Source organism: Cyprinus carpio, chromosome B23 (genome assembly GCF_018340385.1).
Source record: "Cyprinus carpio isolate SPL01 chromosome B23, ASM1834038v1, whole genome shotgun sequence".
Classification (NCBI taxonomy): Eukaryota; Metazoa; Chordata; class Actinopteri; order Cypriniformes; family Cyprinidae; genus Cyprinus; species Cyprinus carpio.
In genome coordinates, this window is record NC_056619.1 from 2,895,877 (window position 1) to 2,909,909 (window position 14,033).

Genomic DNA, 14,033 nt, shown 5'->3' on the forward strand with positions numbered 1-14,033 from the left:
TGTATACTAAAATATACTTTCTAAAGTAATAATAATAATACATTCATCTTTTAGGAATAACATACAACTAAGATATTTTTCATACATGTCTTAATGTATACAGTTCTGTCGTGCAGCATCTTATTTGACAAAAACAATTAAAATACAGTGTCTTGACAAAAATAAAACGTCCAGCCCTGATCTTTCATTAAGATCTCATAAATACAGCAAACATTGCTCACCCTTTCATCTTCTTCTTTGGTCCAGGTTCCCTTAACGAGCTCTGGGTCTAAGACAACCGTGAATCTGTATTTACATTCCTGTGCAGAGCGTCCCTGCAAACACAATTCAGACTCAGATATGACCAACCACACATCTCCACTTAAACACGTCAATATTTCTTTAAATTAAATCACTCACAGGTAGGAAGCCTGCGATCATTTCCCACTCATCCTTTCCAAACCTCCCGACGAGGGATGCAAGACTTTCATCCTAAAAATTAGCAATAAAAACAAACCACCAAAAAAAGGTTACATCCCTTAAAACTAAGCATGTTTGTGTACAAGGTTGAATCTCAAGAAACCTATCAATAACATCTCATATTTTGGTCAAATTATACCTCACAAAAAAGAAAGAAAGAAAAGCAATTAGACTTATTAAATAATATTTTACTTAAAAGACAACTAATGCAATCTAATACATATATACTATAAATACCTAAATACCTAGGGTTGTTATTAATCACACCTTACATTAAAATATATAACAAAGCATTTGGAAGTGGAGAATAAAAACCTGCTCCAATACTTGTTAATAATTGTACAGTTTCATGTACAATTACTTAATTCAAGTAAGTGATGTATTAATTTATTATTAGCAATGATTTAAATGCACCTCGGTGCTTCAGCTCACCTCTTTTGAAGTCCATTTGCTCTTCAGTCGCTCAATATCTTCATCAATATCAGACTCGGGGTCTATCACACCCTTAGGTTTAAGACTCACCATAGCTTCTGTCACACTAGAAACACAGAGATGAGAATCAAACTGGATCCAGGACTGCGATTAAACAGTCCTGCATGCGGCCGTTGAGCTGAACCCCAGTCCTAATCAGACGTACAGAGCCTGCTATGAACTTCTACACACAAACACAGCTCCAACGAGAAGCAGAAAGGAATAGGAAGCTTTTGCAAGATTGAATGAAGTATGGTTTCAGTGAGATGTAATCACTCATTTAGTGTAAAGGCACAGAGAGGAAGATATTACAGCAATAGAGAAATGAAACAAAGAGAATATGCCACATACCTTACTTTCCCTTTCAAAGGATGACTCAAACGAATCGCTGGATTAGCATCCTGAACCTAAAATTTTGAGTAAAAAAAGAAAACGATTCATTATTGAGTTAACCCCAGATTTGTTTTTCCTGGACAGCTACACGCAGCTGTGATTTTTAAAGAAGATACAGATGTGGTGGTTGTTGCGTTTAGCCAGAAAGGCTGGAACACCCAACACCACTTTCATAACCTGAACAGGTTTTTAAACACTGCATCATATATTTGCCAATTTTGTAAGATAGAGAAAAACTGGTCATCATACTCGTAATGACTGAGGATCACAAACTAGCAGATTTTCATGATCCTCAGTCGTTTAGTGTATGAAGGCCAGTTTGCACAGTGTTTTAAAATCTGTTTGAAGAAGTCCTGTAGCGTATTCCAGCCTCAACTCAACGTCAGTCCAAAACATGTTTAAACACAGCACGAGGCTTTAAAGTCTGTGCCCATCATACGCTACATGATCTTCTTTGAAAAACTCTGAGTGACCAAAATCTGTAGATTGGCTGACTTCGATCAACTTGAGCAAAAGTCACAGTGTACTTGTCTTAAAGGGACAGATCAGCCAAAATGAAAACTCTGTCATCGTTTGCTCCACCTCGAGTTGCTCCAAACCTGTATGAGTTTCTTTCTTCTGCTGAACACAAGATAGATTAAAGAAGCAATTGATGGTCCTCGTTGACTTCCATAGTTCCAAAATATCTTCTTTAGTAGCAGTAAAAAGAAACACAAATGGGTTTGGAGCAACTTCAGTGTGTGTGCATGATGACTGACTTTTTATTTTATTTTTGGGTGAACTATCCCTTTAACATCCCTTTACATCTTTATAGTGTGCTTTCATTTGTTTTTGCAAAACTGTATGAAAGACATGATGTCAATTATCAGCCTTTAAAGGGTTACTCCACCACAAAATGAAAATGTTGTCATTAATCACTTGCCCCCATGTCGTTCCAAACCCTTAAAAGTTTCTTTTGTCTTCAGAACACAATTTATGATATTCTGGATGAAAACCGGGAGGCTTGAGACTGTCCCATAGACTGACAAATAAATAACAGTGTCAAGGTCCAGGAAAGACGTCGTCAGAGTACTCCATCTGCCATCAGTGATTCAACCGTAACGTTATGAAGCGACGAGAATACTTTTTGTACACGAAGAAAACAAAAATAATGACTTTATTCAACAATTCACTGTTATTTATTTGGCAGTCTATGGGACAGTCTCAAGCCTCCCGGTTTTCATCCAGAATATCTTAAACTGTGTTCCGAAGACGAACGAAGCTTTTATGGGTTTGGAACAACATGGGGGTAAGTGATTAATGACAAAGTTTTCATTTAGGGATGGAGTATCCCTTTAAGGCTAACTTGCTGTGCTAATTCCATGGGGGCAGTTCTAACCGCATTGCACGACCGTTAGTGAACAGTGTAACTGCTACATTATACATATAATAGATGTGTAACGTTAGATAATACAATGTAAACTAAATGGTTCTAGGACACCACTTTAAAACACCCAGTGCCCTACACACGGCAGCGCGAGCGAGTTCAGACAGTGAACTTTATGATTAGCATTCCCGGCTAGTTCAGAGGCAACTGACCAACATTCTCCGAGGATGGAAAAAACAAACCTTATATTGTTAAACTCGCTCTGTAAAAGATGTGTTTAGTTTATAATAGCGAATACTTTAATATTAGTCTAATAACAAGAGCTGTACTCTCTAAAACTGAAGCGGGTTTCCTATATTTCAGACTAAAACAGCACGATAAACTTCGACAGTTAGTGTAACGGCCGCTCGCATCCTAACGTTACTTCTGCCCACAGATGAGCTGCTTTGAGCGCCAGACTGTCCACGGACATAACTCTCTGTCACTTGTTCAAGCACAGTGGAGAATATTTACAGCAATTAAACGGCACACGTTTTAAACTATAACGTTACAGTCTATGGTTTCAACTGTTGTTTTTCTTTCTTACCCACACACTTGCCCGGGCATTTCCTCGCTGTCCTGCAGGACTTTCTGAAATGTCAACGATAAATCATTCAGTAAACTCGCTATTATAGTGAAGATATGTGTTACTGTAGTGAAAGCTGGCTGTGTGTGTGCCTCTCACACGCCTAGACTCCAACTGCTGCGTCCTGAGCCCGCGCACACAGCTTCTGCGCTCGACTGCGTCACATCTGCGCTCAGTTTGCGCAGCGCAGACGCTGCTTTCCTTCCACTGCAACCCAACGACTCTGCGCAGAAATACGCAACACACACCGTTCGCGACCGTTACAGGTAAATTCAATGACAAACTCACTGTACTTTACATTTAAGTGTTTGTATTAGTCTGCTAGTACATTAAAACGTGTTTAAACATGCATCGGATCAACTCAGATTTCATTGTCATCTCTTTTGTGCTGACAGAACTTTCTGTTATCAGTATAATTGTGATTCTAGATTACTATATATATATATATATATATATATATATATATATATATATATATATATATATATATATATATATATATATATATATATATGTATGTTTAGAAATTTATATAATTTAAGCCAAAAGTGTTGTTCACTTGATTAAACCTTTCAAATAACAAACAGGCATTTTCATCTTTTAGTTATTAAACACACTAGCAATACATTCAAGCAGCATATCATAAACACAGGAACAACAATAAAATGAATTAAAAGAAAATAATACAATACCAAACCTTGTAAAGCAAATTATAAGAAAAATAGTAGTTTGGAGAGTTTCGATGCACTTGTTTTTAATTGTTTTAGGGATTGAAATAAAATTCAAAAATAATTTTTAAATGCCTCAAAACAAGGAGAAACATTAACCAACCTCCATTATCTCAGAAATTTTCCAGACTTTTTTTCCAGAGTTAGTTTACACTGTGGAAAGCACACACACAGATAGAGAATTCCTAGATAAGCAAATGAGCTTATCTGCAGTCACCTGATGAGACTAAAATTAGCTTTTGCATAAGGGGCAAAACTAATTATAATTTGTCTAAAAACAGTTTCTAACTTTCTAGTAATTGTAAAGTCAACATGTAATTTTAAATACCTGTTTCTGTATTTCTGTCTCATCTACAGTCTAGATGTCTTGAAATGGTTCGTTTTTTATGTTTATTTAATGGCAGTTAACATTAATGTTATAAATGTTACTATTGAAATAGATGGAGATGCTCTGCTTACTGGTGAAGTCAAGATGAATGAACAGTGTGTGAATGTAATGCTTTGCATTCATTCACTGCTGCTTTGTCATATGGAAACAAAAAGTGCCACATCAGAGGAAAATAAAGTAAAATCTCAGCACATTTTTTCCAAGTTGAATTCTAACATATCACACAGATTAAGGGAAACATTAGCAAGATTTTACAACACCTTAAACAAAAACACGTAACATTATGAGCAGTATATCTGTATAGCTTCAATGAGAAAAAACAAACAAACATACATTTATCAACGGTTTTTCACATACACAAATATTAACATATCATTAACACAAAAACACAAAACAATAACATTAACATCAAATTCACATTTAGAAGATCATAAAATAGATTTGATTGTGACATTTTTAATAACAGAAGAGCATTACATTACAGGACGTTTTGCACAAAAACGTTACAAAGCAAAGGTGTAATTCTCCATGCTTTTCAGTAATCAGATGAAGAACATTAGATGAGGATGTTGCCAAGAGTAAAGCATGCAAATCCCCTATCCCCAAAAGACAAGCAAGATCAGGAATCTAGACTTTTACACGTTTGGCAACTATAGCTGCTTTGCCAGTGGTGCAATCAGCAAATCCGTCTCCCGCAATGTCCTTTAGTCTTACACAACGAACATGAGTGCATACTGATGAAATATCTTATTATGAATGCAGAATGAGCACAACATCTGAAAACTCGTCATCCGACAGGTGCGTTTCCTGTGTCGCAGCTTTTACCCTCATTACAGTCCAGTGAAACGCCCTGCGCTCAGAGAAGCCCTCGTCGGCCGGCGCGCCTCAGAGGAAGCCGTCTTCTCCAGAGATGTATGAGAAGCCGTAGAAGGCGTTGGAGCTGCTGGTGGCCAGGCTGGGGGTGAGATCTGGAGTGCGGCCCACAGAGTTGGGCACCATCTCTCTGGTGAACTCTGGGTCAATGTGCTGAAGGTCTGCTGGGCCTCTCTGGAGAAACACGCAGAGCGCTTATTACACACATCGCTTTCGGTCACTGTCAGATGGACCAGAAATTAATTTGCTTCCTAATAATCACCAACAGTGTTTGGGAAAGCTACTTTTAAAAGTAATGCGTTACAATATTGTGTTACTACCTAAAAAGTAACTAATTATGTTACTTAGTTACTTTTAATGGAAAGTAATGCATTACGTTAATTTTGCGTTACTTTTTAAATCTGGGCAGGGCTTGCTTGTTTATTTTTTATATAAAAAGTTCTTCTTTTACAAATATAAATGCCCTTTCACACCAAAAGTGAAATGAATATGCCTCTGTAGAGGGCACAGCTCAAACAGATCACATGAAGAATATGATGCAGGAGAAGAAAGTTCAACACCTTTCAGCAATAACTAAAATAAAACACAAATGTGTAATGTTTGCTTAGTATGGCTGAATTGGATCATCGAAGGTCAGCAGCAAAGACATTGGTTAATAAAATGGGATTAAATACATAAATGATATTTGTCTTATTTAACATATTTAATTATTGCATGTTTGTACAATATTCTACGTTTGCATTTGACTGTTTTTATTGATTTTGAGGAACACTGAATTTGTTTTTGTCTATGTGAGATGAGTAAACACATGTTCATATTTAGTCTAGAACTACAGTAAGATCATATTTACACCTAACACTCTGCTCTTACTCCTGATTTCTCTCAACATGGCAACACCAGAGCTGTCACTCAATACATGGGAAACAAAGTAACTGGCATTACTTATTTGAAAAAGTAACTCAGATATTTCCTTCTAAATTAAAAAGTAATACGTTACTTTACTAGCTACTTAAAAAAGCAATCTGATTACGTAACTCGCATTACCCCCAAACACTGATCACCAAGGGAGTCTGTAGTAACCTACCACATTTGGGTTATATGGAGGAGTGATTCGCTTGTGGTAGAGGTCGTCCCAGTTAATGGGGGCAAAGAACACATGATTTTTAATCTCCAACTGCAAATTCAGAACAGTTGACACATTAACAGTGACGCCTGGCCTGATAAACGGTTTCACCATGACAAAGACCTCCAGAGGGTCACTCACAAAATCAGCGATGGCTCCTATCCGGCGATGCTGGTCTTTCTGCAGGAGTCCGTAGAGCAGGTGACTCGAGGCCTGCGACTTCCCCGGCGGCAGCTGCAGAGGTTTATGCAGGATCCCGTCGTACATCTCAGAGACGTCCCGGCTGTAGAACGGAGGCTGTGTGCCACAGTGTGATTATAATCCATTAAGTTTGGGCCAAGAACATTAAAGTACACTGAACAAAATTATAAACGCAACACTTTTGTTTTTGCCACCATTTTTCATGAGCTGAACTCAGAGATCTAAGACTTTTTCTATGTACACAAAAGGCCTATTTCTCTAAAATATTATTCACAAATCTGTCTAAATCTGTTAGTGAGCACTTCTCCTTTGCTGAGGTAATCCATCCACCTCACAGTTGTGGCATATCAAGATGCTGATTAGACAGCAATATTATTGCACAGGTGTGCCTTAGGCTGGCCACAATAAAAGACCACTCTAAAATGTGCAGTTTTACTGTATTGGGGGGTCCGGGAGTTCCAAAAACCAGTCAGAACTAAGAACTGGGATGTTTTCAGCTTCCAGGAATTGTGTACAAATCTTTGCAACATGGGGCCATGCATTATCATGCTGCAACATGAGGTGATGGTCGTGGATGAATGCCACAACACTGGCCCTCAGGATCTCGTCAAGGTATATCTGTGCATTCAAAATGCCATCAATAAAATGCACCTGTGTTCATTGTCCATAACATACTCCTGCCCATAACATAACCCCACCGCAACCATGGGCTATCACCATGAGGTGAAGATGCTGGATGTGGAGTTCCTGGGCTGGTGTGGTTACACGTGGTCTGCGGTTGTGAGGCCGGTTGGATGTACTGCCAAATTCTCTGAAACACCTCTGGAGACGGCTTATGGTAGAGAAATGAACATTCAATTCATGGGCAACAGCTCTGGTGGACATTCCTGTAGTCAGCATGCCAATTGCACGCTCCCTAAAAACATGCGACATCTGTGGCATTGTGCTGTGTGATAAAACTGCACATTTTAGAGTGGCCTTTTTATTGTGGCCAGCCTAAGGCACACCTGTGCAATAATCATGCTGTCTAATCAGCATCTTAATATTAGCCTTTTGTGTACATAGAAAAAGTCTTAGATCTTTGAGTTCAGCTCAAAAAAAAATGGGGGCAAAAACAAAAGTGTTGCTTTTATAATTTTGTTCAGTGTATATACCGTGAATGGGTGAACTTACTAAGCTGTAAAGTATCTCATAGAGCACAGCTCCGAGACACCACCAGTCCACAGTGCGGTCATACGGCTCTTTCCGTAGGATCTCAGGGGCCAGATACTAAGAGTGAGAGAAAATCACATGACTTTGTCAACCCAGATGCGTAAAACACACTCACATTAAACAGTATGTACAGCATATAGCAAATCTCAACTGCTGTAATTTGTATATATTATTGAAAAATGTAAACTATAGTATAGCCCAGTGATATATTAACAGCTGAACATATGGTACATCCTACTTTACCTGTGTGCATGTATACACTCACGTAAACCAATATATATACTGTATATATTAGAGATGTAACAGTATGAACATTTCTTCAGTTATCAGTACTTTCACAGTATTAAACTGTGCTGGAAATGTTCAAAAAGTACTGACACATAAATCGTTTAACAAGTTTTGTATTTAAAATCAACAAACAATAAATAAAATTACTTTTTGTTGCGTTAACACTAAACCTATAACATTACCAAAGATGTCTGGATTTTAAATAACAACATGACTGAATTGCATGTACGAAATGTGCAAATAAAGCTTTTAAAAAGTTTCATAAAATGGTAAACCTCACATTTTAGCCTTTAAATAAAGAAAAGGGTTAATTTTATCTGCTCCATAAATAATTCTAGATGCCTAATCCCAATTGTTTAAATGTGTAGGATCAATATGAATTATTTTTCATCAACTGTCAAAGGTTACAGAAAGCCATAAAAATTCAGTCTGTTTTTATTCCGGACAGAATCTGCACACAAGCTGAATGTGAATGTGAGTCTCTGTAAATCCACTCTCTGACAGCAGGTGGCGCTCATGGAGCAGCAGAATTACAGCTGTTTCTCATAACCTCTGTGGACAAAGCAGCACTGCGATTAAATCACTACTTTATTAGCTATTAGCTATACATCCTCTTTTCCCCGGACATGTCCTCTTTTTGGACCTACAAAAATGCGACTGGCTCGGATTTCTAAACTGCTCAAAATGTCTGGGATTTGGCTTTTGCTATCAATATGTGGAGTATTTAAATCACTTTAGATGCAGCTAGTGTTGGATGCAGGGTTGCCAAATTTTATTTTATTTTTGCATGGAATTGGGCTGATTTTAAACTGTTGTGGCGGGTTCAATTTCTCCCTTGGGTTAATGGTTTGAAATATTGCATAAATTACATGTGACTGAAATGCTTGTATTGAAACATTTTGCATTCTACCTATGATAAAACTGTGGTAGATGTTAAGTTTTGTGAAGTATGACCACTTGTAGGAAGCCTTTTAGCTGGGTTTAGGATCATCTGCATAATGGTGACTGTAAAATATGTATTTTAGGCATGAACATTTGAGTTCTGATATTTGGGATATGGTCACTGCGCTAGCCCTACTTTGGGGACTACTTTAACCCCCCTTAAACCCAAAACCTGAGACTGTTATTAAAAACTGTGCTTAATGCTGGATAGTTATTTATTTATCGCAAGTTGTTCAAATTACGGTAATCGGATTTGTTTTTATTGATAATTAAAATATCAAACAGTAATAATAACCATGGGTAATTTTATCATGATTTATCGTCAAACCGGTAATCGTTCCATCCCTAATATATATATTTGCTATATTTATTTATTTATTAATTTAGTTATTTATAGCTGCGTTATTGTTTATATTGTCACAAAAATGTAGCTATATTATTGTCCAGCTCTTTATATAAAGTTGAATATAAAAGTATGTCCAGCTTTATCCACATACACACAGTACACTAGTATAGACCTTATGTAGCTCCAAGATATAAGAATATTATAAACATTAACACTATGATTAATGTAAAGAAATGGTAAATTTGACTCGACTCAAGATTCGTACCTCTGGAGTGCCGCAGAAGGTTGTGGTGGTTCCTTCTGGTTCTATGCCTTCTTTACACAAGCCAAAATCTGTTAACACCACATGACCCTGACAGAGATCAGAAACCAATTTATATGCACTTATCATCATAATGCATTTATTAGTACTACTGCACACAAGTCCTAAATGCCTGTTTTACCTGGTGGTCTAACAGAATGTTTTCTGGCTTGAGATCTCTAGATGGGAGCATGAAGACATGGAGGTGAGTTCAGGCCAGCTGAGATATGAAGAGAAAGCGCTGCAGGTACTGACCTGTAAACTATATTGAGAGAGTGAAGGTATCCGATGGCGCTGGCCACCTCCGCCGTGTAGAAGCGAGCTCGTGCCTCTGAGAAACACCGCTCTCTCTGCAGGTGATAGAATAACTGCAGGGGAAGAAAAAGGAGCACTCAGACCTGCCTTTCACACATTCGACTGGTTGTGCTGCTTGTTTCCAGCATGTAAAATGTAAAAAAGAAATCTGTTTAAAATGGTTTAACTTGTGTGAGCTGATATTTAAATTGAGTTTATGTATGTAAACAAAGATATTTCAACATAAATGTACAAGCAGAAGTTTAGTGCTGTGGCAAATCGTGTCCTGCCTGTCTTTAACCCTGAACGGTGTCTGTTTGTAATTCCTAACCAAAAACACTTTGGTATTAATCAGATGTAGTCAATCATGTGAATCTACATGTTGAACAGTACTTCAGTCTGAGTTACATATTATAATGAAATCAAAAATACATTAAAACATGCAATATATATATTTTTTTTTTTTAAGTAGTCTCTTCTGCTCACCAAGGCTGCATTTATTTGATCAAAAATACAGTAAAACAGCAATGTTGTAAAGCAATGCATTTTTAAATGTCATTTATTTATGTAATGTAAAGCATCATTACTCAGTGTCACATGATCCTTCAGAAATCCTTCTAAAATGGGGATTTACTTAAGGATTCTTTAATAAATCAAAAGTGCAAAAGAAAAGCATTTATTTGAAATGCAAATCTTTTATAGCACTACAAATGTATTTACTGTCACTTTTCATCAATGCAATGTAAATATATAAATGTACTGTATAATAAATAAATACATGCATTCATCTGTTAAGTCAACATGAAATCGAAGTCACCCTGTCTATAAATGCATGGTTTGTTCTTACTGTGTCTCCAGTCATCAACCCATGTTCATCTGCCTGTGTTTTGATTGGCCACGCAGCAACAGACAGACAGAACTACTGCATACTGTGCATTTTTGTTGTTTGTTTTCTGATAATCTGTCACATTTGTATGTTTCTCGGTTGCAATGGTTTTTGAAACAATTGGACCTTTTCTGAAAATGCCTGTTGTTTTCAGAAGTGATGCTTTCTTGCCATACCTCTCCACCGTTGACGTAATCCAGGACAAAATACAGCTTCTCCGAGGTCTGAAAGGAGTAGTGCAGCCCGACCAGAAAAGGGTGTTTCAGACTCTTGAGCAGCACGTTCCTCTCTGCCATTATATTCTTTTGCTGATGCACACAAACACAGCATTGACTACAGATGTGAGCTGACAGCATCCAGCACAGGCCAGTGCTACAGTTTCAGCTCTGCAAGCAGTTTGCACTCTGCTTGTGTATTACACACTGGGATCGTTTTAAGCAATTATATTCCAACATATTAGTTGGCATGGTACAAAGGACAGAGTTAGATTCGATTCTATCATTATCAGAGCAATGAGGTGTTTTGAGCTTTCATATAAAACACTGAATAGAAAAAAACAAGCTGGTTGCATGTAAAAAAATAAATAAATAAAAAATTAAATAAATAAACACCAACCTCTTTTTTCTTCAGTATAACTTTCTTTTGCAAAACTTTCACAGCATAGAATTTTCCATCAGCTTTCAGTTTCGCTAAGAGCACCTGCAATCGACATGACATCTCACATATTGTTTTGGATAAAACAGCATTTCTGTATTTTTTTTCGTGTAGGTCACTTATGCCTTTAAAACAATCCCAAACACTTCTTTCATCAAGGTAACCTTCGCAGACTTCCTTCTGAAGCGTTAATGATTGGTGAAGTCATACGGGACACAGTTAATCAGATAGCGCCTCACCTTCCCAAATGTTCCTTTACCAATCACAGCCAGAAAGTCAAAGTCAGTGGGTTTGGCTCTGAAGCACATAAAACAACACAGATGAACACAGCACCACAATCACTGTCTATGAACATAAATCCATGGTGTTCCATACTTCTGACAAATGACTAATAAAAGTGTGCTCTTACTGAGGATTGACCGACACACCCAGATTGACCTCGTCTGATGGAGACGATAAGGACTAGAGAGGACAGGGAAACAGAATCAGCATACACATCCCAGCAAAGCCTGGCTAAGCCTCAATGTAAGAGTGAAGAATAAAAGATCTTACTGGATTATAATGAGCCATCTTGTGTTTGTCAGCAGCGCGAGTCAGATCTGTGAAGATCTGAAGTGTCCAGCAGCACTGAGCTCTTATGCTGCTCTGCCGCTCACAAACTGGATCTTCAGGTTTTGTGTGACACAACAGACCCATGAAGGACATTTGGACAAGTTTACACGGTAAATACAGCTTTGCAGTTCTCCTGCAAATTAGGACTATGAATAAACACTTTGTTCCTGAAGGTTATGTCTGCTGGTGTGAGGTTCGACTAAATGTGCTGTTTGTTTGATAGACACAGTGGAGTATCACAGAATTATCCTTGTGTTTTTATTCATCTTAATAAACACCATCAGACGAGTTAATTATGAATCAAAATAAATACTTTATTTTAAGGTGTCCTTGTTACAGTGTAATTATACATTAATTACTGAGTAATATGTACTTTTTTATATGGTTAGGGTTACTTGCATGTGAGTATGCATCATTTATTGTTATTATAATAGTAAGTACAGGTAACATGTGTAACAAGGACATCTTAAAATGAAGCGTTACCAAATAATGAATCAATATATCAGTTGGAAGTAGATTAGTGTATACACTGACAAGCAGTTTGTAGTTTCTGATCAAATAAGAATAAAACAAACATAAAGAGTGTAAACTGATGTCATAAGAGATGCAGGCAAAAACATGCTCTTGAAATCAGTTCAAAATGAAAGTGAAATGTTCCTGAAAAACAACTCACCCGTCTGTTAGGAGTCAGGGTTAAATATATGGTTAATAAAGTGTTGTTGAAGTGCATCATTTCAGAAACGTCTGGTTATGCAGCTGCTTCGGCTGAAGGCCCGAGTGAATGATCAACCCATGTGTGCAGCAGAGATATGAGAGCCTGAGAGACGCACTGTAGTCTGTGTGTGTGTGTGTGTGTGTGTGTGTGTGTGAATACTTCACTCTGCACTGGAGACAAAAGTGTCCCCAGAAATGAGTTAAATCTGACGAAACTTCCATCTGGGGACATTGTTCTTTGTAAAAATGGTACATAAATAAAGCAGGTCTAAATAATCTTTAGTTTTTATTTTGGAAATGCAGATCTGGGTGTGGATCTGGGTCAGCATTTATTAGCTACATATAAAAACTACAGAAGTCTATTGCATTTCCTCATTTACAGTAGATAAAGTGTTTGTACATTATAACTGATTTTTTGAGTGCATTTTATGTGCCTTCACAAGTTAAAAATGCTCATAAATTGGCCAAATTATATTTTATATTTAAACTTTATTATTTTAAGATGTCTGATTGCAGCGCACTTCAAACTCAGTTACACACTATCGTAAACACTAATATATCACAGTGCTGGGAAGAGTATTTACAAACTGCCGTCTGTTACTGATTCTAAATTACATGACAAAAATTAATCCATTACATTACACATTTCAGGTGATATAATCAGAGTACTTTTAGATCACTCTTGACCTTACCTTGATTTAAACAGCATAATCTTGTATCATATTGATATAAAGATACAAGGAGTAAGAAAATATATTCCATTTGTTTTCATCAACAGCATGAAGTGCATTACATTATATTATGTCAATGTTTCCCAAATTAGGGTTCGTAAAGGAACTGCAGGGGGATTGTGAGTTTAATTAAAAGCTAATTATTAATAAAACTATAAAAATGTTAAATCAAAATAATTCATTTTAAAATAATCAAAATCTGAAAAAAAGAAATATTTGAAATATTTTATTAGTTTATCTGCATGTCATGTGAACATTACCCAACGTCAGAGAACTGTAACATGCAAATGTGATACTTCATTATTAAAATATTTATTTTAAAATCTCAGATATATGAGGTGGAAGAAAAAGTTGGTGAATTTGTGCATTTTAATGCATTTGAAAGAGCAACAAAAGTAATTCCTGCCTGTTTTTCCCCTTCGGGAT

General features: G+C 36.9%; 1 protein-coding gene across 1 annotated transcript; it reads right to left on the reverse strand.

Moving 5' to 3' along the window:
* Positions 1–4,855: 4,855 nt before the first annotated feature.
* Positions 4,856–12,973, reverse strand: LOC109083443 (serine/threonine-protein kinase Sgk2-like). Its single transcript, XM_019098222.2, has 13 exons — positions 12,836–12,973; positions 12,103–12,295; positions 11,960–12,012; positions 11,790–11,847; positions 11,512–11,595; positions 11,073–11,204; positions 9,972–10,084; positions 9,859–9,895; positions 9,681–9,767; positions 7,801–7,896; positions 6,568–6,723; positions 6,388–6,477; positions 4,856–5,477 (listed from the first exon to the last, which is right to left on the reverse strand). The coding sequence occupies exons 2-13, from the start codon at positions 12,253–12,255 to the stop codon at positions 5,316–5,318; spliced, it is 1,221 nt and encodes a 406-aa protein (XP_018953767.2). The 5' UTR covers positions 12,256–12,295; positions 12,836–12,973; the 3' UTR covers positions 4,856–5,315.
* Positions 12,974–14,033: the final 1,060 nt, after the last annotated feature.